We start from the raw sequence: 26982 nt of genomic DNA, 5'->3' as shown, positions 1-26982 counted from the left end.
GTGGTGTCAGTGATACAATCAGGGCTTTTTTTCAGCGGGAACACAGGGAAATGCAGTTCCGGCACCTCCTGCACTGAAGGTATGTAATGGCAAGGGGTGCTGGGTTGTGCTGGAAAGTCTATTAATGCTGGCAGAACGGAAAAACACTGGGAGGTGGGTAGGGAGTGGGACTAAGGGACGGTGCTTGGAGGTGGATAGGGGGGTGTAGACAAGGAGTGACTCAGAAGGGGGAAGTTCCTGCATCTATTTTTTTGAGGAAAAAGGGTATAATATAATATATAGGGCTGCTGTGTGTAGAGGAGTGGTGTCTGTGATATAATAAAATATAATATAATATACAGTGCCTTGAAAAAGTATTCATACCCCTTGAAATTTTCCACATTTTGTCATGTTACAACCAGAAACGTAAATGTATTTTATTGGGATTTTATATGATAGACCAACACAAAGTGGCACATAATTGTGAAGTGGAAGGAAAATGATAAATGGTGTTCAAAATGTTTTACAAATAAATATGTGAAAAGTGTGGTGTGCATTTGTATTCAGCCCCCCGGAGTCAATACTTGTAGAACCACCTTTTGCTGCAATTACAGCTTCTAGTCTTTTTGGGGATGTCTCTACCAGCTTTGCACATCTAGAGAGTGAAAGTTTTTCCCATTCTTCTTTGCAAAATAGCTCAAGCTCTGTAAGATTGGATGGAGAGCGTCTGTGAACAGCAATTTTCAAGTCTTGCCACATATTCTCAATTGCATTTAGGTCTGGACTTTGATTGGGCCATTCTAACACATGAATATGCTTTGATCTAAACCATTCCATTGCAGCTCTGGCTGTATGTTTCGGGTCGTTGTCCTGCTGGAATGTGAACCTTTGTCACAGACTCAAGTCTTTTTCAGACTAATAGGTTTTCTTCTAAGATTGCCCTGTATTTGGCTTCATCCATCTTCCCATCAACTCTGACCAGCTTCCCTGTCCCTGCTCAAGAAAAGCATCCCCACAACATGATGCTGCCACCACCATGTTTCACAGTGGGGATGGTGTGATCAGGGTGATGTGCAGTGTTAGTTTTCTGCCAAAGCGTTTTGCTTTAAGGCCAAAAAGTTCAATTTTGGTCTCATTTGACCAGATCAGCTTCTTCCACATGTTTGCTGTTTCCCCCACATGGCTTCTCACAAACTGCAAACGGGACTTCTTATGGCTTTCTTTCAACAATGGCTTTCTTCTTGCCACTCTTCCATAAAGGCCAGATTTGTGGAGTGCACAACTATTAGTTGTCCTGTGAACAGATTCTCCCACCTGAGCTGTGGATCTCTGCAGCTCCTCCAGAATTACCATGGGCCTCTTGGCTGCTTCTCTGATTAATGCTGTCCTTGCAGTTTGCAGTTGTGCCATACTCTTTCCATTTTTGGATGATGGATTGAACAGTGCTCTGTGAGATGTTCAAAGCTTGAGATTTTTTTTATAACCTAAGGCCCCTTTCACATGGGCATTCCGTTTTTTCATCAGTTTAGTCACGTTTTTTCCAAGCAAAAATGGATCAGTTTACATCCGTTTTTCACCAGTTTACATCTGTTTTTCATCAGTTTACATCCATTTATTGTCTGTTCATCTGTTTACATCCGATTTTGTGCGTTTACATCCGTTTACATCCATTTCTTGTCTGTACCATTTTTTTAATGGAAGAAAAATAGGGTTTACATCCGGTCAAGAAAACGGATGTTAACGGATATGGACATTAACGGATGTAAACAGATGATCAGCTATTTATATCCGCTAGTCCACAGAACTACATGGGTGTCAGTTTTTCATCTGTAAATGGACAGATGAAAAATGGACATACGGAACTCCCGTGTGAAAGAGGCCTAACCCTGCTTAAAGCTTCTCCACAACTTTATCCCTGACTAGTCTGGTGTGTTCCGTGGCCTTCATGATGCTGTTTGTTCACTAATGTTCTCTAACAAACCTCTGAGGGCTTCACAGAACAGCTGTATTTACACTGAGATTAAATTACACACAGGTGAACTGATTAGGTGACTTCTGAAGGCAATTGGTTCCACTAGATTTTAATTAGGGGAATCAGAGTAAATGGGGCTGAATACAAATACAGGCCACATTTTTCAGATATTTATTTGTAAAAAAGGTTGAAAACCATTTATCGTTTTCCTTCCCGTGCACAATTATGTGCCACTTTGTGTTGATCTATCACATAAAATCCCAATAAAATATATTATGTTTTTGGTTGTAACATGACAAAATGTGGAAAATTTCAAGGGGTATGAATACTTTTTCAAGGAACTGTAATCTGTAGCTGTGCTGTGTGTAGAAGAGTGGTTTTAGTAATATAATATATATAGGACTGCTGTGTGCAGTGTGTAGAGGAGTGGTGTCGGTGATATAATGTGTAGGTGTGCAGTGTGTAGAGGAGTGGTGTCAGGGATATAATGTGTAGGGGTGTAGAGGAGTGGTGTCAGGGATATAATGTGTAGGTGTGCAGTGTGTAGAGGAGTGGTGTCGGGGATATAATGTGTAGCTGTGCAGTGTGTAGAGGAGTGGTGTCAGGGATATAATGTGTAGGGGTGTAGAGGAGTGGTGTCAGGGATATAATGTGTAGGTGTGCAGTGTGTAGAGGAGTGGTGTCAGTGATATAATGTGTAGGTGTGCAGTGTGTAGAGGAGTGGTGTTGGGGATATAATGTGCAGTAGTGCAGTGGAGAGGCGTCAGCTCAGTGCACAGGCCTCCCATTCTGAGTGTAGTGGAGTCGGTGATATAATGTGGAGATGTGCAGTGTGTAGAGGAGTGGTGTCGGTGATATAATGTGGAGATGTGCAGTGTGTAGAGGAGTGGTGTCGGTGATATAATGTGGAGATGTGCAGTGTGTAGAGGAGTGGTGTCTGTGATAATAATGTGGAGATGTGCAGTGTGTAGAGGAGTGGTGTTGGTGATATGTGTAGCTGTGCAGTGGACAGGTGTCAGCTCAGTGTACAGGCCTCCCATTCTGAGTGTAGTGGAGTCGGTGATATAATGTGGAGATGTGCAGTGTGTAGAGGAGTGGTGTCGGTGATATAATGTGTAGCTGTGTAGTGGACAGGTGTCAGCTCAGTGTACAGGCCTCCCATTCTGAGTGCAGTGGTGTCGGTGAGATAATGTGTAGCCGTGCAGTGGACAGGTGTCAGCTCTGTGTACAGGCCCCCCATTCTGAGTGTAGTGGAGTGGTGTCGGTGATATAATGTGTAGCTGTGTAGTGGACAGGTGTCAGCTCTGTGTACAGGCCTCCCATTCTGAGTGTAGTGGAGTGGTGTCGGTGATATAATGTGGAGATGTGCAGTGTGTAGAGGAGTGGTGTCGGTGAGATAATGTGTAGCCGTGCAGTGGACAGGTGTCAGCTCTGTGTACAGGCCCCCCATTCTGAGTGGAGTGGTGTCGGTGATATAATGTGTAGCTGTGCAGTTGAGTGGTGTCGGTGATATAATGTGTAGCTGTGCAGTGGACAGGTGTCAGCTCAGTGTACAGGCCTCTCATTCTGAGTGCAGTGTGTAGAGGAGTGTCAGCCCCATGGCTGTGTACAGTATAGAGTGGTTGCAGTGTCAGCCTCCTCCCGGCAGTGCTCCCTCCTCCCCCCCCTCCATAGGACAGCATTAGCCATCTCTGTGTATCATTCACAAGCTCGGTTCCTTGTAGCCGCCGCCACCTTGGTGTCGTGTGTGTGGGCCGGAATCGTCCATCCAGCCAGCCGTGTCCGGGTTCCTGGTGCAGACATGTCTGAGCAGAGTGGCAGCAGATACCAGCAGGTAGGGCTGGAGGGCTGTAGGCGAGGCCGGGGATGAGCTATGTACACTAGGCCTCAGTGTTGTTACTGTGGAGCTTTACACCCGGAACAGCAGCGTGACGCCAGCCTGGGCTTTCCCCGGAGTCACTTCTCATCCCTGGTGACATGTGGACGGCTCTCCATATAGAATAATAAAGCCTTTATTGTCCGGGCCTGGGCTGATGGGAGACCTCTGTTACCGATCCATACGGCTGTGTGGACATTGTGACCCAGGCTTAGGACAGTGTGTGTGTTTTGGCTCAGGATTTGGAGTCAGTTCCTGTGGGGTGGCCATCACATTTAGAAGGCTCAGTATAAAGGAGTTTTATTAATGACTATGACACTAGAATGACAGGAGGGGAGTGTGGACACAGATTAGGGGTCAGCTGACTGATATCAGCAATCCACTATATTGGAGGAAATTGTTCGTGTATGGAGAATTCCTTCTCTTTAACCACTTGCCCTCCAGAGGATTTACCCCCCTTCCTGACCAGGCCATGTTTTGCGATATGGCGCTGTGTTTTTCTAACTGACAGTTGTGCGGTCATGCAACGTTGTACCCAAATGAAGTTAATGTCCTTTTTTCCTACAAATAGAGCTTTTTTTGGTGGTATTTCATCACTTCTGTGGTTTTTATTTTTTGCGCTGTAAACAAAAAAAGACCGACAATTTTGAAAAAGAAAAAACTATTTTTGACTTTTTGGTATTAAACATATCCAGTAAAATAATTTAAAAAATCAAATTTCGTCATAAATTTCATCCAAAATGTAGTCTTTGCTAAAAAATAAAAATCCCAATACTTGTAAATGAATTGGTTTACGTGAAAGTTCTAGCGCTTACAAATGGCGGTGTATATATACTGGGATTTTTTCTTTATACCAATAATGGCGGCGATCAGCGACTTATGCGGGACTGCGGCGGGCATTTTTACACTGGGGAGGAACTGTCACTGACATCCAGTACATTGATCAGTGCTAGTGACACTGGGCAGGAAGAATTTAATATCTGGGGTGATCAAGCTGTGTGTGTGTTTTACAATGTAGGCACTGTACTTTATATTGTTCTGCTATGCAGAGCAATACAAAGCAGCATGCTGGAGCTGATGGGAGAGATCTGTGTTGTTTACATACAGACCTCTCCCCTGTCAGTGATATTCGGCAATCGCCGGGTGGGAATCTCCGGCAAGGATGCGATGATCAGCCACCAATGGCGGCGCGGGTAGGGCACGTGCGCCCCTTACCTGGATCTGCAAAGTCACATATATTCATGATTTTGCAGAGCCCTGCCGCCCTGTCGCAGTATTTCTGTTATAGGGCAAGCAGTTAACACACACCATGACAAAATAATGTTACAAATATAAATACAAAGGCCCGTGTCTTTTGGTTTTTTATCATTTGGTCTCCTGTGGATGATCAGAAACCCTCAATAAGGCTGTATTCACACTGAGCCGGTTTTCTTCTGCTTTTTATTATTTGTGACATTGTTAATGTATGGAGCTATTGTCATAAATTTATAAGGAGCTATCACAATATCTGTGGTAAGGAATGTGGAGGTAAATAAGATCTCTTCTGTGTTAGAGTAAATTTTTATTTGCATTGTGTGTGTAATTATTGTGTCACATCTTTGAGAAAATGATGACTTTAATCCCCAATTCATAACAGCAGTTTGTTGCACAGTTCCTGAAGTGTGACACTGCTGTATATCTGTGGTCTCCAAACTGTGGACCTTTGCTTGCCTTTATCTGGCCACTCCTACAGACACCAGTGATGAGACACTATTCCTTTCACTGACACCAAAGATGTGGTACTATTCCTGTTACTGACACCAATGATGGGAAATAATCCACTGATGCCAATGATGAGGCACTAATATTGCACTGACATCAAAGATGGGACATCAGTCATCTCACTGACACCACTGATCCCATTTTCTAGTCCACTGGCCACAGTTCAGCCATACACAAAAAAAAGAAGGTGTAAACAGAGGCTATGTTCCTCTAGAACTGATTTGCAATGCTTTTATCATTATTCTCCCAATTTCTCCAAATAGCATCTCTGCCTGTAAAACTCTGCCACTTTGGAGAGATTCTTGTGGCAGTTCCGTTGGCGTTGCTACAGGTGCTTATACACATTACTCACATGTACATACATCAGTCTCAAGTTAAACCATTTGTTGAGCCAAATTTCTTAAAGCAGAACTCAAGGCAAAATTTTTATTTTCCTGTACATTGAGGCTGTGCATGGGTTAACTGCTTGTTTTATCCAGGGGCGCAAGAAAAAACTATACTTACCCAATCTTTCGATCCTCTAGAAAACAGAGCTCCCCCACATCCAGCGGTGGACTGTTCCTGCACTCCTCATGTCCAGAGCCGGTCTATGGGCATGATGACATCAGGAACAGTCCACACACAAGACTGCTAGCGTGCAGGAGTGGTAGGGCCCATTTTTGTGCTCGAAGGATCGGCTGATTAGGTAGATATATCTCCGCTGTCCTCGCCTCTAGACAAAAATGAGCAGGTAACCCATACAGTGCGGGCACAGTCCCTCCAGATTGGGAAAATTTAAATTTTGCTTGGAGTTCTTCTTTAAGAGTATGTACAACAATTATTATTATTATACAAGATTTATATAGCGCCAACAGTTTGCTCAGCGCTTTACAATATAAAAGGGAGACAATACAGCAACAATACAGTTCAATACAAGAGGGTAAGGAGGGCCCTGCTCCTTGGAGCTTACAATTTATGAATGAATATCAGAGAGTATGTTCTACCATCGTATTGTCCTAGGTAGTGTGGCATCACACAGAGCTTAGATGTAGCATGGAGTTGCTCCTTGAGCTAGCCATATCCGTTAAGTTTTCTCTGATTCAATATTCTGGCAGAATGATACAGAATTGTTTTATTCCCCCGTCTACACAAAGCAGCGTAGATGGAGATATCTCCCACTGACAGCTATTGCATTCTGACAGCCAGCACTGTCAACTGTCAGAATACCCAAAGGGCTCATTTAAATAGTCAGTAGCCCTTGCCACTCTTCTGAAAAGTGATCTGTGGTAGGTCACCTTTCAGAAGGCATTTGACAGGCAGTCTGAGAGGCAATATGTTGCCCCCTCACTGCCTGTTTTAACTCTGAAAAGCCTGATTGTAAAGCAGAAATGAACAGGTCACATTCTAATACTGTCACCAACAAATAGAGGTTTCAAAACATAAGTTCTTGTCTGCCCACCTCCTATCCAGTGCGTTTCACCTCACAAAAGACTTAATAATTTCTACTTGATAAGCAAAAGCTCTGAGAGGAGATGTTTTCCTGGGCGTGCAGCTAATGGGAGCTGGAGGTACAGGAAAAAGGCAAGTTTGCAGCTACATGGCTACTATTAATTCCACAACCTGAGAAACCTGTGCCACATTTGTATGTATTGCATTTGGTTGCAGCATGGCTTCATTCTCTAAAAAAAAGGTTGAGCTGTGGATTTAACACACCCAGACAGTGCCCCTTAAAGTGTTACTATACCCAGGACCCTGCATTCACTATATCTGGTTTCCCACAGTATATAGAGCATGGAAGTTCAATTATTTTAATAAATATTAACTGCTAAATACCTTTTATCAGCAGTTAGAGCAGTCTTGTGACTTCTATCAGTGTCCAGCAGAGCACTGGTTAAAGCTTGTAGGAGGAGTTTTCTTTCTGCTCTAGGAGGATGAAAAACCCCTGCCCTCTGTCTGGACAGTGCTGATTGGCCCTGTGCTGATCACATGCACTCTCCCAAGGAAAAAAAAAAAAAAACCTCTCTAGAAATACACACCAAACTGAGCATGTGCAGAATGGCTACAGTTCAGTCTGTCTTATCAAGAGATAAGGCGTGGACATTTCAACAAGAGGAGGAGCAGAGAAGTCAGGATCAAACAGCCTTTTTATACAATGAAGAGGATTAACGCCTTAGGTTCCACAGTGAGTATAACAAGCATGCTTTACTGCATATACAGACTGATTTTACTGTTGTGGGTTTAGTAACACTTTAACACAGTGGCCGGAGTGGGTTTTACACATGCCCTGGCTGCAGCAAAAATGATATCCTCTGCCACATTTGATGAGCAGGGTTGCTTTTTGCCAAGGCATGTGTACAGTCTCCTCTGGCTGCTGTGTTCAATTAAGGGGGGTGGCCAGTGGGTGGTTAAACTACAGCTCAACTTCCTATTATCAGCCTTATTGGCTGAAGTTACTGTTGGGCCAACCATTTTCTGCCTGACTGAATTCTCAGTTGAAGATTGTCAAGCTGGTTGGTGTCGGCAAGTGCAACCCATGGTTTAAATTCGAGCTGGGACCATTCTCCCATGCATCTATCTAGAACCTGGCCCAACGGGACTACCTGCTTGGAGTTTGCATGTTCTCTCTGTGCCTGCGTGGGTTTCCTCCGGGTATCCCCATTTCCTCCCACAGTCCTGTCTAAATTGGCCCTAGTATGTGTATGTATGAATGTGAGTTAGGGACCTTAGATTGTAAGCGGAAACAAAAACACCTCCTGTGCTCTGTGACCCATAGCAAGGGTGGATGGATACGGAACTTGTTGAAATTTGTCCACCAATGCATAAAACGTTGTTCAGCTCTAAACAAGGCTGGGGAAGCCTGACCAGTACTGTGAAGTGAAACAAAAAGCGCACCAACCTTGCGCATTACCTCAGTAAAATGGAATTTTATTGAATTAAAAAATACTCACAAACTGAGAAGTATAACAAGCATATAAGATCATCCTCAACGGAGCTCTAGGAGTGTGAAACCAGTGCGAGTCTCATCACGAGGGCAGACTCTCAAAGTAAGGCTGACACGTTTCAAAGGGAGTCCCTTCTTCATCAGAGCTCTGTTTGTTTCACTTCACCTAGATTGTAAGCTTCTTGGGGCAGGGACTGATATTATTATACAGTATTTATATAGCGCCAAAGGGTTTGCTCAGCTCTGTACAGTAGCAGGGGGGACAGAACATGAGACAAGACAGTGACAATACACTACACGAGGGGTTCGAGGGCCCTGCTCTTTCGAGCTTACAATCTAGGAGGCATTGAATGTATAATGAATGTATAATTATATGGTATATTTATATTGAATGATATGAATGTATAATTATATGGAAAGCGCTGCATAAATAAAAATAAACCCTACCTGCTGTATGGCCAGGTTGTGTGGAGCAGCTGCACACTGCATCTGACATCTGAGTGGGGGCATACAGCCTAGGAAGGGGGTGGCAAATCTCATCTATGGTTTGTAATGAAAACGTGGCCTTTTAGGATCTGTTCATGTGAGTGACTTGCTGGTAAGGTAGCTGCTGTCTATTGCAGAAGTCGTCTTCCTCATCCAGATCATCTGACATACAGTTCATCTTTACCCACTGATTCTCTGCTTTGTGTCACATGACATGAACTTAGCATATAAAATGAATGAGGGCTTCTAAAAATTCTGCTGAGAATGCCTGAAGTAAGCAGATTCATGCAGTTCCCAGTGCGGTTTTTGTTTGCACCACAAGATTTTCATTGCAGTATTGCTTCATTTTGGCTAGTGTCACAGACATCTGTTTCTAAATCTATGGATAGCCAGTTCAATTCATTATTCTGTATTTAGAACAGAGTGAGATCCAATACTAGATCTCTAATTAATCTTTTTATTAAAATATTATTATTTCAGTAAGAGGCCCACTACACCTGAACCCTCTTGTGATTTCACATGTAGCCCTATTTCTATCAGCACACATTGTACCTGAATCCCCTCCCCATCTCCGACAATTGCACCAGTGCATGCCTCTCACTGTGCTCATTCAATGCCTGAACAGGCTGTACATCTTCTCTATGCTCTCACCCATTCTTGTACTCGCCACTGCAGTATGAAGTTGTATACCAGCACACGCTAGTGGGATCACAATACTCCTTTATTTAACACACAATTAAAAAAGGTGTCCTTCCTTGAAGCAAATAAAGGACGTCAGATATTCACTGAAGCATCGCCTGCTGCTGTAGCCTCTGCTAGGAGAAGCGCACATGTGGCCAATTTTGAAGATAGGGTATTTGATGTTCATACACATACCGATTAGCAATATGATGCTGCTCACGTGTATGATTTCATTTTATAGCCTTTACAGAATTGGTCCAATGAAGACTGGTATTGTCATTTTCAGTGGATTTTAGTAGATTGAAACTTACACCAGTTTACTTCATCTGTCAGAAAAATGAATATGTGTGACTTCAGCTGAATTTACAGGTTTGTGCCAATTGTGGTTCTTGTAAGTGGTGTCACTTTCCTTGATATAGATGAGAGCATTGAAACCTTTGCCTAAGGAGCTCTTAGCCATTGCACATGTCTCCCAATCCAGTTGTTTAGATGGATCAGGAAACAATCTAATATCTTCGGGACAAAGCACAACAATAGAATGTCTGGAGATAATGTGGTCTGCAGGATTATCATGTGTGGGTAGACTGCATAATACTTTTTATTACATACAGTATATTCATATGATTCATATTAGTGACTCTGGGTCCATTCAGCTTAAAATAGAAATGAAAGGTAAAACATCTGTGTATCAATATAAAAAGCATTCTAAATACTTCCCCCCCCCCCCCCCATTTTTTTATGCGTGATCACATACCCTCTATTCTCAGCTGCTTAAGAGCTGGGGAGAAAGAACAGCAGCACACTGATCTCAGTGAATGGCTGTGTAGGGGGGGGGGGGGTGTCAGGACAAGTCTGATCATTGGAGGAGAGCAGGCTGAGTTCCATTACAGCTAGGGAAATGACCCATGCTGTGCTCTCATATTTAGTGTAGTTGTTTTTTAATAGGAGAGCTGAGGGATTGGCAGGAACACCAGGAATATCACACAAAGGAAGCAATACAAGGTGAACAGGATACATTAGAGGATCCTTCTGCGAAGGGGACAGGACGACTGCACTGTATTAAGGAGAGGATGAATGGGGCCATTTATTCTGAGATTTTGAGCAACAACCTCCTTCCCTCAGTTAGAGCATTGAAGATGGGTCATGGCTGGGTCTTCCAACATGACAACGACCCGAAGCACACAGCCAGGATAACCAAGGAGTAGCTCCGTAAGACGCAGATCAAGGTTCTGGAGTGGCCTAGCCAGTCTCCAGACCTAAATCCAATAGAACATCTTTGGAGGGAGCTGAAACCCCGTGTTGCTCAGCGACAGCCCCGAAACCTGACAGATCTACCTGTACCAAATATTAACACTGATGTTCTCAGGTGTTCAAATACTTATGTTCAGCAGTGCAAGACAAATAAATTCTTTAAAAATCATACAATGTGATTTCCTGAATTTTTTTTAAAATTCTGTCTCTGAGTGGGAATGCACCTACAATGTGGATTTCAGACCCCTCCATGATTTCTAAGTGGCAGAACTTGCAAAATCGCAGGGTGTTCAAATACTTCTGTTCCTCACTGTACATACATACAAGTACATGGTATAGCAGGCGCATATCAGAAATGTTAAATGTTAGGTTTACATATTCTTTTAAGTGGTGATTGTAACATTCTGCCAAAAACCTTGTGTATTAGTACTGCTTGGACCTTGAAGGAGAGGACATACCCTGAAAGCTTGTTCTGAAGAATTGTGTATTCGCTCAAAAAAGTATCACGGACAGTGCTTGCATATTCTTTAAGGACAGACTTAAAAGCTCAGTCCACCTTTGTGACCGTGTTTCACATTACATCCGGAAGTAGGGTTTAACATGAGACATAGTCACATTCCCCAGCCCCCCATCCTCAAACTGCCCCCTTCCACTTACCTGAATCATGGGGTGCTTCTCCACACAGCCCCCTGCATTCTTTTGGATTGCGTGCCAGTGTGCATGCATGGAAGAACTACAGGCCCTGCACCGCAGCAGAGGGACCTGTAGATATCAGTAGATCACGGATGCAGTAACCTCACCACACTTGTGCATTTATTACTTCATCTTGCCCCATATTGACATATTGGTCCGTATCTCCATACACATCTGAGGATGGAGGAACAGACTGCAGGAGCCTGACTATTACACCCACAATCCACTGTTTGCAGTTGAAGTTCTCTGCAGGTTCAAAGCAAAAATGAATAAATGCATTGACAAAAAAATGTGCATTTATTATTTTTTCCAAAAGGTGGACTGAAAGTGTAAACATCCTGGGATCAGTGTCTTTTAACTTTGGATAGTCTTCTGTGTAATCCTTGAATTATCATATTGGTTATCATTGTGGTATTTGTTTACATCTATTACTGTAGATAGGTTTTTCCAAAGGTATGGTTTACATGTGCATGATTACCTGAAATGGAATTTTGGGCCGGTTTTTAGCAGCTTATTTGATCCAGTGACCTCACCAGAATTTTCTTTTGGGTAGTCACCAAATAGAATACGTATTCCACAAGGATGGCCACCAAACATCCCTAGAAGTACCGTTGTACGTGACAGCTAGATTCCTCCAGCCAAGGCAACGAGCATGTGACACAATAAAAAATGATTATTCCAGGATATAGAGCTGATTTAGCAGCTTATGGCTAGTAAAACTAGCTGGGTGGAGCGCCAAGTAAAAATGTAAAGAACACCTATAAAATATCTAGTTTAGTTTCATTTATGGAATAGCTAGGATTTTAGTGATTACTGCAAGTTTTCACTTGTAGGTATTGCATTTTGTCAGCATGGTTCCATCATACATGGACATAAATGGGGAATACTGTACTGTATAGATGTTCTTGCACCGTTCAAACGCCTAGTTGCATTGCTACATATTGTAGCTGATGGGGCTCTATTACTGTTCAAATACTGTATGTTTATTTAAGGCCCTGTATTATTCTTCTGCTGCACCCAAATAAAATTTACCATATGTGTTTTTTTCCCCACAAATATAGCTTTCTTTCAGTGGTATTTGATCGCCTCTGTGTTTTTACTTTTTGCGCTATAAACAAAAAAAAGACTGCCAATTTTGAAAAAACAAACAATATTTTTGATTTTTTGCTATAAAACATATTCAGTAAAAAAATGTAAACAATCAAATTTCATTCTAAATTTAGGCCAAAATGTACTCTGCTACATGTCCTTGCTAAAAAAAATTCCAAATACATGTAAATTAATTTGTTTACATGAAAGCTATAGTGTCTACAAATGGCAGTGTATATATACTGGAATTTTAGGGCAAAATGCATTCTGTTACATGTCTTTGCTAAAAAAAAAAAAAAAAATCCAGATATGTGTAAATTAATTGGTTTATGTCACATTTATAGTGTCTACAAATGGCGGTATAGATACTGGAATTTTTTTTTGTATACTAGTAATGGCGGCGATAGTGGGACTGCGGCGGGCATTCTGAGACTGGGGGGCAACTGACTAACTGCCACTGACATCCCCAGTGACATTAATACAGTGGTCAGTGCTAAAAAAAAACAAAAAAAAGTACTGACACTGTACTAATGGCACTGGGCAGGAAGCGGTTAACATCTGGGACGATCAAAGGGTTAACTGTGTGCTGTTTTACTGTGTGCTGTGTGTGTTTTACTAGGGAAACATACTGCTTTGTATTGCTCTGCTCTGTTATGCATGCTGGAGCTGACAAGGGACAGATCTGTGTTGTTTACACACAGACCCCTCCCCTTTCACTGTTCCTCGGTGATCGCCAGCTGCTGGCGGGGAATCTCCGGCCGGGACCCAGTGAACTACAGCTGTAGCTGCCAATGACGGCATGGCATGCCCCCTACCCAGAAATGCGAAATCATGTGTATGTGTGTATATGTACAGTGGGGATCGAAAGTTTGGGCACCCCAGCTAAAAATTTGTATTAATGTGCATAAAGAAGCCAAGGAAAGATGGAAAAATCTCCAAAAGGCATCAAATTACAGATTAGACATTCTTATAATATGTCAACAAAAGTTAGATTTTATTTCTATCATTTACACTTTCAAAATAACAGAAAACAAAAAAATGGCGTCTGCAAAAGTTTGGGCACCCTGCAGAGTTAATATCTTGTACTGCCCCCTTTGGCAAGTATCACAGCTTGTAAACGCTTTTTGTAGCCAGCCAAGAGTCTTTCAATTCTTGTTTGAGGTATCTTTGCCCATTCTTCCTTACAAAAGTCTTCCAGTTCTTTGAGATTTCTGGGCTGTCTGTCACGCACTGCTCTTTTAAGGTCTATCCATAGATTTTCAATGATGTTGAGGTCAGGAGATTGTGAAGGCCATGGCAAAACCTTCAGTTTACGCCTCTTGATGTAATCCCCCGTGGATTTCGAGGTGTGTTTAGGATCATTAACCATTTGTAGAAGCCATCCTCTCTTTAACTTCAGCTTTTTCACAGATGGCATCAAGTTACCATCTAAAATTTGCTGAAATGTTATTGAATCCATTTTTCCTTCTACTCGTGAGATGTTCCCTGTGCCACTGGCTGCAACACAACCCCAAAGCATGATTGATCCAACCCCATGCTTAACAGTTGGACAGAGGTTCTTTTCATTAAATTCTGTGCCCCTTCTTCTCCAAACGTACCTTTGCTCATTCCGGCCAAAAAGTTCAATTCTAACCTCATCGGTCCACAGAACTTGTTTCCAAAATGCATCAGGCTTGTCTATATGTTCATTTGCAAAGTTCAAACGATGATTTTTGTGGTGAGGACGTAGAAGAGGTTTTCTTCTGATGACTCTTCCATGAAGACCATATTTGTACAAGTATCTCTTTATAGTGGAATAGTGTACCACAACTCCAGTGTCTGCCAGATCTTTCTGGAGGGATCGTGCAGTCAAACGTGGGTTTTGAATTGTTTTTCTCACAATCCTGCGAGCTGTTCTGTCTGATATTTTTCTTGGTCTTCCAGATCTTGCTTTAACTTCCACTGTTCCTGATGTCTGCCATTTCCTAATTACATTCCGAACAGAGGATATTGACATCTGAAAACGCTTTGCTATCTTCTTATAGCCTTCTCCAGCTTTGTGAGAGTCAACTATTTTCAGTTTCAGTTTTCTAGACAACTGCTTAGAAGAACCCATGGTGCTGATTGTTGGGGCAAGGTCAGATGAGTCTGGGCATTTAAAACCTTTGAGATTGACATCACCTGGTCTTCCCAGACGATGATTGAGAACAATCCATGACACTGGCAGGTCTCAGCTTGGCAAAGGGGGCAGTGCATGCTATAAATTCTGCAGGGTGCCCAAACTTTTGCAGACGCCATTTTTTTGTTTTCTGTTATTTTGAAAGTGTAAATGATGGAAATAAAATCTAACTTTTGTTGACATATTATAAGAATGTCTAATCTGTAATTTGATGCCTTTTGGAGATTTTTCCATCTTTCCTTGGCTTCTTTATGCACATTAATACAAATTTTTAGCTGGGGTGCCCAAACTTTCGATCCCCACTGTATGTATGTATGTGTATATATATATATATATATATATATATATATATATATATATATATATATATATATGTGTGTAATTTTGTGCAGCCCTGACACACTGTAGCAGAAGGTCTGCTATAGGGTGGTTGGGAAGCGGTTAAAGAAGAAAAACAACCATGCTGGGATATATGTGCTCTCATGCCTAGTGTGGTCAGTTTTTATTAGGAGAGCAGGGCAGTATCACAAGGTATTTCACACAAAGGAAGCAACGCAAAGAGAACAGGATACTTTTAAACGCAAGTACATGGTAACACAGATATAAAAAAAAAAAGTTGGGGTAAAATACACTTGCCGATTGGGCACTTTTTCCCCCTTTGTGCCCAGGCTAATTTTCAGCTTTCATTGTTGTCGCACTTTGACAATTGCGCAGTCATTCAATACTGTACCCTTATGAAATGTTTATCATTTTTTTCAAACACATAGAGCTTTCTTTTGGTGGTATTTAATTGCCACTGAGTGTTTTTATTTTTTACACTATAAACAAATCAAGAGAAAAAAAATGTGAAAAAAACACGTTTTTCTTTGTTTCTGTTATACAATTTTGCAAACAGGTAATTTTTCTCCTTCACTGATGTGTGTTGATGAGGCTGCACTGATGGGCACTGATAGGCAGTACGGATAAGCTGCACTGATGAGGTAACACTGGTGGGCATTGATGAGGAGGCACTAATGATGCCGCACTGATATGCAGCAAAGATGGGTGCTACTGCTGGGCAGCACTGATGAGTGGCACTGCTGGGCACTAGTGGGTGGCACTGCTGGGCACTGATCATCAGGGCACTGTTCATCAGTGCTCTGATGATCGGTGCAGATGTCCTCTGTGTCATTTGCCGGATATCGGCAGTACTTTCCTCACACTGTTGCCAATAACTGGCAACTGTATTTACATTGTGATCCTCTGTCATTGAACACAGCTGATCATGTGGTAAAAGGCCGCTGTTATGGGCCTTTTACCTCATCATGTGATCAGCCGTGTCTGTAGGACACAGCGATCATGGAGATTGCTGGGGGCGCAAGGGAGGGCACATTCTGGAAGGACGTCATATGACACCCTCCCAGAACCGGACAACCACGCTGTAGCCATCATTCAGCTATAGCATGGTTAGCAAGTGGTTAATGTTGAGAGATGAATGTTTTGGTGCTGTTTGCACTTTTTTCTTGTTGTTTTCAGTATAGGTGGCATCTTTCTTTTACTACTAACTTGCTATGCTGACCCATTTAATGAAGTTGAAGCAGTACAATAAAATCAGAGTTCCCTTACTAGTTCTATCTACTTTTTAGGAAGTCTATTCCAGGAAGCACAACAGCTTGCAAAAGCCTTATGCTTACTGAGGCATAAAGCCTTTTATCAGGAAGCTTGATCACAAGCTCTCTGAATTTGTTGTAGATGTTAAAGGATATGTTCACCTTCTGTAACATGTTACACTTGTATTTAACCGCTTCCATACCGGGCACTTTTACCCCCTTCCTGCCCAGGCCATTTTTCAGGTTTCAGCGCTCTCACACTTTGAATGACAATTGCGCGGTCATACAACATTGTACCCAAACTAAAATTTTATCATTTTCTGCACACAACTAGAGCTTTCTTTTGGTGGTATTTAATCACTGCTGGGGTTTTTATTTTTTGCTAAATTAACAAAAAAAGGCTGAAAATTTTGAAAAAACCCCACATTTTTCTTTCTTTCTCTTCTAAACGTTTGCAAATAAATAATTGTTCTTCATAAACTTAGGCCAAGATGTATTCTGCTACATGTCTTTGGTGAAAATAACCCAAATTAGGATGTATTTTTTAGTTTGTAGGAAAGTTATAGAGTTCACAAACTATGGTATAGATCTGAAAATTGATCAATCCTGAAGTACTGACAGCCAATCTAATTTCTTGAGGCCCAAGAATGTCAGAACAGTACAGATATCCCCCAAATGACCCCTTTTTGCAAAGTAGACAGTCCAACGTATTTCATAAGAGGCTTGGCGAGTTTTTTGAAGTTGTATTTTTTTGTCATACTTTTTCGGAAAATGAAAACATTTTAAAAATTATTTTCACTATTTTTTTTTTACATACTGTCACCAGTGCAGTACAGCGTCATCATATAACTGGCATGGCGGTGATCAGGGACACTGACTAGTGACAGTATGAAAAAAAAAATATATATATAATTTTTTTAAAATTTTTTTTAATATTTTAATTTTTTTTTTTTTTACATTTTTTTTCCTTTTTTTTTACAATTTTGTTTTCATATTTCACTATGACCAAAGTAGTACAATGTTACCATAGTAACATTGTACTACTTTGGGGAAGTGATCGGTATTTTTTCTTTTACACAATTTGCTTATAGCAAAGAATTACTTTGCTATAAGCAAGCATTTACCTGAATGACATCGATTCATTCAGGGCTTTTTCTTTTTTTTTTGTGCTTAGCTGTGATTTGGCCACAGCTAATCACATGACACAGCTGGGCTGTGATTAGCCCAGCTTGTGCATGTGATCGCTGTGACTAATCACAGCTACACACACTAGTATACAATGGATGGCATGAATGAAGCCATCCATTGTATACAACTGTCATGTGACCTGCTGTGATTGGTCACAGCAGGTCATATGGTATTGGCAATGGGGCCGGTACTCAGATCTGTCATCGGCCATGTCCGAGGTACACGGCTGGTGACAGATCGCGCCGCTGCGCGGCTCTGCAGGCGCGCAAACTGTGCATGCCCGGGTGGACGCCACCCGGAACGCTAATGGATTTTGCACACCGCCATTCGGCCATTGGCTGGGCGGCTAATGGTTAACTGCTTCAGGACAGTACGTGTGTGTGTGTGTGTATATAAAAAAAAAAAAAAAATGTGTGTGTGTATATATATATATATATATATATATATATATATATATATACACACACACATATATTAGTGTGTGTGTGTGCGAAGTGTAAAGTAAAGGTGGAGGGGGGATTACAGTGTGGGGTTGTCTTTCAGGGACTTGGCGCCTTAGTTCCAGTAAAGGGAACTATTAAGGCATCAGCATACCAAGACATTTTGGACAGTTTTATGCTCCAGCTTTGTGGGAACAGTTTCTGGATGGCACCTTCCTGTTCCAACATGACTGCTCACCAGTGCACAAAGCAAGGTCCATAAAGACATGGATGAGTGAGTTTGGGGTGGAGGAACTTGACTGGCCTGCACAGAGTCCTGACCTCAACCCGATAGAACACCTTTGGGATGAATTAGAGTGGAGACTGCGAGCCAGTCCTTCTCTTGCGCTTAAAAAATAATGGTCAAACATTCCCATAGACACACTCCTCAACCTTGTGGACAGCCTTCCCAGAAGAGTTGAAGCTGCTATAGCTGGAAAGGGTGGGCCAACTCAATATTGAACCCTACGGACTAAGACTGGGATGCCATTAAAGTTCATGTGCGTGTAGAGGCAGGCGTCCCAATACTTTTACCAATATAGTGTTTTATATATACAGCTGGTACAATAAGTATTGAAAACATCACTTTTTCATCACATTTTTCTCAGTAAATATTCTAAAGGTTCTATTAACATGAAATTGTCACCACATGTTGGTAACGGCCCATGCAATCCATACATACAAAGAAACCAAAACAAGTGAGTTCTGAAATTAAATTATGTGTAATAAAATGGAATGACACAGGGAAAATATCGAACATGTTGACTGAAATTTTTTTTAATACTTTGTACAAAATCCTTTGTTGGTAATGACAGCTTCAAGAGGCCTCCTGTATGGAAAAACTAGTTACATGCATTACTCAGGTGTGATTTTTGCAGTCAGCAAATCTTTTGGCAAACAGTTTTCAAATCTTGGAGGTTCCATGGGCCTTTTCTATGAACTCTGATCTTTAGTTCTTTCCATAGATTTTCTGTTGGATTCAAGTCAGGTGATTGGCTGGGCCATTCTAGCAGCTTTATTTTCTTTTTTTTAAATCAATTGAGAGTTTCCTTGGCTTTATGTTTGGGATCATTGTCTTGCTGAAATGTCCACCCTCGTTTAACTTCACCATCTTAGTAGATGACAGCAGATTTTTACCAAGAATGTCTTGGTACATTTTTCCATTCGTCTTTCAATGAAATGAAGTTTTCCAGAACCGTATGCTGAAAACATCCCCATACCATGACGATCCCACCTTCAAACTTCACTGTTGGTATGGTGTTTTTGGGGTGATGTGCTGTGGCATTTGACCTCCAAACATGGTGTGTATTATGGCATCCAAACAGTTCAATTTTGGTCTCATCTGACCAGACTATATTCTCCCAGTATTTCACAGGCTTGTCTAAATGTTGTTCAGCAAACTTTAAACATGCTTCACGGTTCTTAGATTTGATGGCTGTATTAGCTTCTTTTTTAGGCTTTCTTTCTTTCGTCTGGGGATTCAGCCAGTAAGTCTGTTTTTCAACAGAAAAACTCTCTTGCAGTTACAGGGACAAGACAAACCATTTAACACTGGAAGGGGTGCATAAAATGATCAGCTTTTATTTATTTTTGTAAAACCTTTATTCCAAAGGAAAGAAAAAAACCTGCTATAACTTATAGAGTATTAGCTGGAGTTAAGCTTCAGTTTGTTAGTGTATTTACATCTGCTAGTACATCTAACCTCCCCTAAGACTGACAATACTGCTGTGCAACTCTGTCCCCTGTGCTCATTCCTCCAGAGTAGTGTCTGTATAATACAGGAGGTGTTTTACTGGGCAGATCACCAGGTGAAAAACCCCAAGAAAACCAATACAGCTACTACATGTAATGATTGGAAAGCTGCAATATAATATTTTTTTTTGTTTTGGGTTTAATACTGCTTTTAAACACTATAGTACAATGTATTTATAATTTACCTGTTGTTTCAGTACAGGGGATACAGGAATTTAGGGCCAATTCACACACCTGGCAACACAGGCTAAAATGCACGTGGTAATGTGTATTACTACAACACATGGTAGCGCATCTGATCTATGTTCAGTGCATTGCAGTGCCATACATTGTGAATGGCACCCCGAAGCATTGCACATTATAGCCCAATGCACCGCAGTGCATAATGCGTATTAAAGGTCATGTACGTTTTTTCTTTTAATCAGAAGTGTTAAATGCATAGAGCTTATTCACACAGTTGTTCATGCCAGTATACTGCCCAGACCAGCGTACTACTTTGGCTGGTATTGCTAGGCATTTATGTTAAGCTGTGGCCACTCAACCTATACAAATCAATGACAGTCTGAGAGGCTCCAAAGCTGTCTGCATGCAATCACACATACTGTAGAGTGATTCTGTGGTTAAGGACAGAAGAGCAGCCCTGGGTTGGCTTCCTGTCTACAAGCTGAACCTTGGCTGTACCTGCTGCAGAAATACACTGTTCTTGGTGGTGTACGGTCAGAAATGTGAATGAGCCCTTCCTAAGGCTGCAGTTCTCAAATGGAGGAAAGGTAGGAGAAGCGGGCTGCCAAAGGAGAGTGTATAGGCAGTCTTCTATTGCAGATTTATTTTAAACCTGACAAGGTCACTTTAAGTAGAGCTGCATTTTAACACTAATTAAATCAAGACCTACAACCTCAATGTTTGTTCAGAATTTATAGTAGTAGACTTTAAACAAACTGAACTTTAACCGCAGGAGCCCTTGCTATAACGTGCAAGGATGCACAGCACACTTCCACATTATAGTAGATTTACACTCTAGTGTGTTCTCTTCCAGTGAAGACCATTGTGCACTCTTCTTCTAGACCAGGGGTCTCCAACCTTCTCAAAGGTCCAGTTTACTGTCCTTCAGACTTTGGGGGGGGGGGGGGGCAGATTGTGGCCAGTGGGGGTAGAAAATGTCCCTATGTAAACATAGCCTCAGGGTTAGTGGTCAGTAGGAGGAGGAATAGTACCCCATCATTAGTATCATTGAGAGGAATAGTACCCCATCCATTATTGATATTGGTGGAAGGAGTAGTACCCCATTGCTGGTATCAGTGGGAGGAATAGTGCCTCATCATTAGTGTCAGTGTACAGAATTATGCCCCACTGTTGGTGTCAGTGGGAAGAATAGTGCCTCATATAACTGGAAGGAATAGTGCCCTAAGGGCCAGATGAAAGCTAGCAAAGGGCCTCAGTTTGGAGACTACTGTTTTAGACCAGCATCTTCTTTCTTCAGCTGTTTCGACACCACTTATAACTTCTACGTAAACCTAGAGTGCACACAAACTAGTGCATACTATGCAGTATAGGCACACAAAAAAGACTGGTAGAAATAAAGGGAAAGGCTGTTTACAAAAGACATGCAAAAGAAAAATTCTAACATCTGGGCAATTTTTGCCTTTTCAATTTAGTTTGCTTTAGGTCTTATTGGGGCATGAGCCAGAGTTCTTATCTGTTGACCCACTAATGTACAGGTAGGTCCTTAGTCTAGTCTGCACATTTTTGGAAAGGGTGCAGAAAATTAAAAGGCATAATTGGCAGATTTGTGTTTTACTCTTATGAATGTGTCTTTTATGAAGTCTTCTGAATCAGTTGACATGCCAAATTTGCACTGTAGGGCTTTACCCCTACCTCAGCCCTTGGCCTCGGTAGTGAGTCAGCCTGTGTAAATCAGTAGCTAAGTGGTAAGCACTTCTGTCTAGCAGTACTAGGGTCACCGATTCAGATCCCAACCATGACACTACCTGCCTGGAGTTTGCACGGTCCCCCTGTGCCTACATGGGTTTCCTCCAAGTGCCTACATGGGTTTCCTCCAAGTACTCCCATTTCCTCCCACACGGCAAAGACCTGCTGGTAGGTTAATTGGCTCCTGTCTAAATTGGCCCTAGTATGTGTATGTATGAATGTAAGTTAGGGATCTTAGATTGTATGCACCTTGAGAGTTAGGGACTGATGTGAATGTACAATATACAGATGAAACTCGAAAAATTAGAATATCGTGCAAAAGTTCATTTATTTCAGTGATGCAACTTAAAAGGTGAAACTAATATATGAGATAGACTCATTACATGCAAAGCAAGATAGTTCAAGCCGTGATTTGTCATAATTGTGATGATTATGGCTTACAGCTCATGAAAACCCAAAATCCACAATCTCAGAAAATTAGAATATTGTGAAAAGGTGCAATATTCTAGGCTCATAGTGTCCCACTCTAATCAGCTAATTAAGCCATAACACCTGCAAAGGCTTCCTGAGCCTTTAAATGGTCTCTCAGTCTGGTTCAGTAGGAATCACAATCATGGGAAAGACTGCTGACCTGACAATTGTGCAGAAAATCATCATTGACGCCCTCCATAAGGAGGGAAAGCCTCAAAAAGTAATTGCAAAAGAAGTTGGATGTTCCCAAAGTGCTGTATCAAAGCACATTAATACAAAGTTATGTGGAAGGGAAAAGTGTGGAAGAAAAAGGTGCACAAGCAGCAGGGATGACCGCAGCCTGGAGAGGATTGTCAGGAAAAGGCCATTCAGAAGTGTTGGGGACTTTCACAAGGAGTGGACTGAGGCTGGAGTCAGTGCAACGAGAGCCACCACACACAGACGGATCCTGGACATGGGCTTCAAATGTCGTATTCCTCTTGTCAAGCCGCTCCTGAACAACAAACAACGTCAGAAGCGTCTTACCTGGGCTAAAGGAAAACAGACCTGGTCTGTTGCTCAGTGGTCCAAAGTCCTCTTTTCTGATGAGAGCAACTTTTGCATCTCAGTTGGAAACCAAGGACCCAGAGTATGGAGGAAGAATGGAGAGGCAAACACCTGCAAGATGCTTGAAGTCCAGTGTGAAGTTTCCATAGTTTGTGTTGATTTTGGGAGCCATGTCATCTGCTGGTGTTGGTCCATTGTGCTTCATTAAGTCCAGGGTCAATGTAGCCATCTACCAGGAGATTTTGGAGCACTTCATGCTTCCTTCCGCAGATGAGCTTTATGGGGATGCTGACTTCATTTCCAACAAGACTTGTCACCTGCCCACACTGCCAAAAGCACCAAAACCTGGTTCAATGACCATGGGATTACTGTGCTTGATTGGCCAGCAAACTCATCTGACCTGAACCCCATAGAGAATCTATGGGGCATTGCCAAGAGAAAGATGAGAGATATGAGACCGAACAATGCAGAAGAGCTGAAGGCCGCTACTGAAGCATCCTGGTCTTCCATAACACCTCAGCAGTGCCACAGGCGGATAGCTTCCATGCCACGCCGCATTGAGGCAGTAATTGCTGCAAAAGGGGCCCAAACCAAGTACTGAGTACATATGCATGCTTATACTTTTCAGAGGTCCGATATTGTTCTATGTACAATCCTTGTTTTATTGATTGCATGTAATATTCTAATTTTCTGAGATTGTAGATTTGGGGTTTTCATGAGCTGTAAGCCATAATCATCACAATTATGACAAATCACAGCTTGAACTATCTTGCTTTGCATGTAATGAGTCTATCTCATATATTAGTTTCACCTTTTAAGTTGCTGAACTGAAATAAATGAACTTTTGCACGATATTCTAATTTTTCGAGTTTCACCTGTATATGTAAGGCGCTGTCTAAATTGATGGTGCTATATAAGTACCTGTAATAAATGAAAAAATAAATAATAATAAAAATAAATAAATGCTGCCTGCTAGTGAAAGCCTGGATCTCTAGGCAAAACTTTCATATAAAATACCACTTCTTTATAAATAGGCCCTTTGTAGGCTGCCGTAATTAGATGGCCACCTTCAAGCTATACGAGTCCTTTCTAATGACAGTGCAGCCAGTAAACTACATACTTATCTCAGGTATGATGAAAATATTTTTTCCTAGTGGTTTAGATGCATACTTTTAGGCTTTCCCAGGGATGAGCTGAACTCCTAGGGTATAATCTTTTCAGCAGCCCTGTATTTATATGCATACAATTGCAGACATTTGTTTCAATCTGAATTTTAATGATCTTGTAGAACTATAATTATACTAGTCATCAGGGAATCCTTTGTGGAATTTCCTCCATGCAGAAGCAACAAGCATAACTATGAGGATTTGTTCAGTGAATACGTAGTATATGATGTTACATAAATGTGCATGTTCAGTGGATTGTTGTTGCCTCTGCTGCTCCTGTTTGTGTTTATGAAGGAGTACTTCTACTTCCTAGAGGTTGTGAAATCTGCATGGATGGATGTGATGACAGCTCCATCATTCTTTCAAGGATTTCTTGAGATTCTATCTTTGGGAGCATGTCCATACATGCTCTGGTCATAATTTGTCTAGCAGGAAGTCCTAACTGTAGGCTTCTGGATTAGTTTGGAAATAAATTGAATATGTAGGTGCCTGCTTGACGCTTGCATGCCCAGGTTACAGAGTTTGACAAACCTACAGGTTTACTGTAAAAAAAGACAACTGTTAGAAGTCTTATAAAGCAGAGTGAACATGCAGCTGCATAGTCGTGCCCTCCGGAGCTGCATCATACCCTGAGGCCTAGTTCACATGGAGGTTTTTTTGGGGCCCTTGGAAGAAGACTCCTGCCAAGAGCCCTTTATAACAGGGCATAAGTTAGTGTTGTGCGAGCAACGGGTGGTGTGGCAAAGAGGCTGCTCCTGATAATTGCATGTTTTGTTTCCCTTGGTGACTCCTTTACTTCTACATTGAGAATCTTCCTGTAGTTGGTGCTCCAAAAACACTGGTGCTGGATTTTCCTCTGCAGTCAAAGCAGGGGGATTACAATCAAAATGAATGGCACCACAACACACCACATCACTTTGTGGTAACACGTCACCAGCGTTTCACTGCACGTTACTGTACTGTGCATATCTGTTAATTTCTACACATTAAGTATCCATTCAAACAGAAAAGATAAAGCAATCTGATCTTGGTAGAAATGTGTATGTGGCCATTGTGGATTTCCTCTGGAAATGTTATTTGCCATGGCCATCATGCGATCTGGCTGTAGGGCATTCTGAGCCAGTGACCCAGAATGCATATGGACATTTTGATCGTTGACTTTATTGGCTACATTCCTAAAATTATTGAAGCAAGAGAAACCGCATAATAATCAGGCAACTAGCACTTCCAGGTGTAATTCAGCAGTGGAAGCATTCATGTTTCTACTTGGCTTGGCATACATGGCACAATAGAAGCCCTGACTGGTGGTCATCATGAGTCTGATCTCTTAAGATTGCTCCAAAAGGACCAGTTCACCCCACAATTTCTGGGTTTCGGATGTGTTCCAGTGCTCTGGTGCTTTTTTCCCCCTCCTTTTTTTTTTGTTCTTCAACACAATTAAAGATATATGCGTTCCAGTGCATTTTTGTATGCATTTTGCTGAATTTCAGATGTGTTCCACACAGAAAAAATGCAACATGTTCTAATTTTAATGAGTACACAAGTGTGCACTAGGGCCATTGGAATCCATGTTAAACACTGGCTATGTGTTTCTGATGCAGAATAGAAACACACTGGACTGCATCTGGTGTGGACCAGCTCCCAGTGCTATAGGTGCCCTTTTGGGTAGAAATGGTTGTAACCATGTAACAGAGAATTAAGACAGGGTTCAAGATAAGGGGGAGAAAAATATATGTAAATGAATAATATATATAATTAATTACATGTTTTTCTTTTTAAATGTTAAATCATGTGGAGGGTTTATTATGTCATAGCCCATTGGTTAGTTGCAGCCTTCAAAATGCATTGTGCAAAAATGCAACATGCCCTCATTTTTCTCAGTACGTTGGTTTGACCTGAACCTATAGCAAATAATGCAAATGGACTTTTTTTTTGTATTGTGCAATGCTGCCAAACACAGCTGGTGTGAAAGAGACCTAAAGGGTACATGAAGTCATTAAAATGCTCTATTGTGTCAGCTCTTGAATGCTGTTTTCAGGGAAAGTGGAAAGCATCTCTTCTCTACTGTATTAGTAAGTGTAGTAACAACTATGGATTTAATCAATGTGACTAAAAGTGAGAAAAGCAGTTACTGGTTTTTAGCTGGCAAATAGAAAGACCTGGCTAAAAATAAGTTGGCCATTTTAATCTCCTAGCAATAAGATATCCTCTGTAAACACCCTACTAGGGTTTGGCAACAATCCCTTAGCTTCAGCTACTTTGTACCTTGGCTGGACTCTTTCTTGTTGTGCTTCTCCAACGCAACAAATCTTTTACAGATAATATCATTAGAACTCATCGAAAAATGTTGACTTCTTAAAGCTGACCTTTTAGGTATGGCAATTTTTACATTGGAACCCCCCCCCCCCCATATTGTCAAAGCACCTTGTACTCATGAGGGCCTCTTCCCCAAATCCCTGACCCGGTGGTTGTGGGGGTGCGGGGGTGGAATTGGAATCTGGAAACCTCCTTTAACAAGGGGCCCCCAGATCTGCTCCCCCATGTGAATGAGTAGAGGTACCCCTACTCATTCCGGGCAGAAAAAGTCAAAAGTAAAAAAAAAAAACACAACACAGTTTTTGACAAGTCCTTTCTAAAAAGAAAAAAAAAAAAGTCCCCTTATGCACATCTATCGTCCATCATGTTGTCCAGCGATGTAGGTCCATGTCAGTAACGATGAACGCACACCCCCATGTTGAGGGTATGTGGCCTGGCAAGCATGGTTGGGGGGAGGGCCTGGGCCTGGATTGGGGAGGGACCACATGCGTTTTTCTTTCTTTAACCAGTTCCGCACCGCCCTATAGCAGAATTACTGCTACAGGGCGGTAGGGATGTGCAAATCACGTGTGTGTGTGTATATATATGTATATATATATATATGTGTGTGTGTGATTTTGCAGTCTCGGCTAGGGGGCACCTGTGCGCCACGCCCGCTCCCTGCCCATGCTGCCTTCCGC

The 26982-nt window shown here is 41.8% G+C and overlaps 1 protein-coding gene across 1 annotated transcript in view; it reads left to right on the top strand.

Annotated features, from left to right (window-relative positions):
* Positions 1–3602: 3602 nt before the first annotated feature.
* The window catches only part of NDFIP1 (Nedd4 family interacting protein 1), a 58623-nt gene continuing 35243 nt past the window's right edge, over positions 3603–26982 (top strand). The window contains exon 1 of the mRNA XM_089673035.1: positions 3603–3785. Coding sequence (XP_089529161.1) covers positions 3753–3785 — 33 coding nt within the window. The 5' untranslated portion in view covers positions 3603–3752. The remainder of the gene's footprint in view (positions 3786–26982) is intronic.

Source organism: Staurois parvus, unplaced genomic scaffold (genome assembly GCF_062004578.1).
Source record: "Staurois parvus isolate SC_StPar_1 unplaced genomic scaffold, SC_StPar_1.0 ptg000133l, whole genome shotgun sequence".
NCBI lineage: Eukaryota > Metazoa > Chordata > Amphibia > Anura > Ranidae > Staurois > Staurois parvus.
Note: the sequence above shows the minus strand (reverse complement) of the source record. Positions and strands in the feature narration are given on the sequence as shown.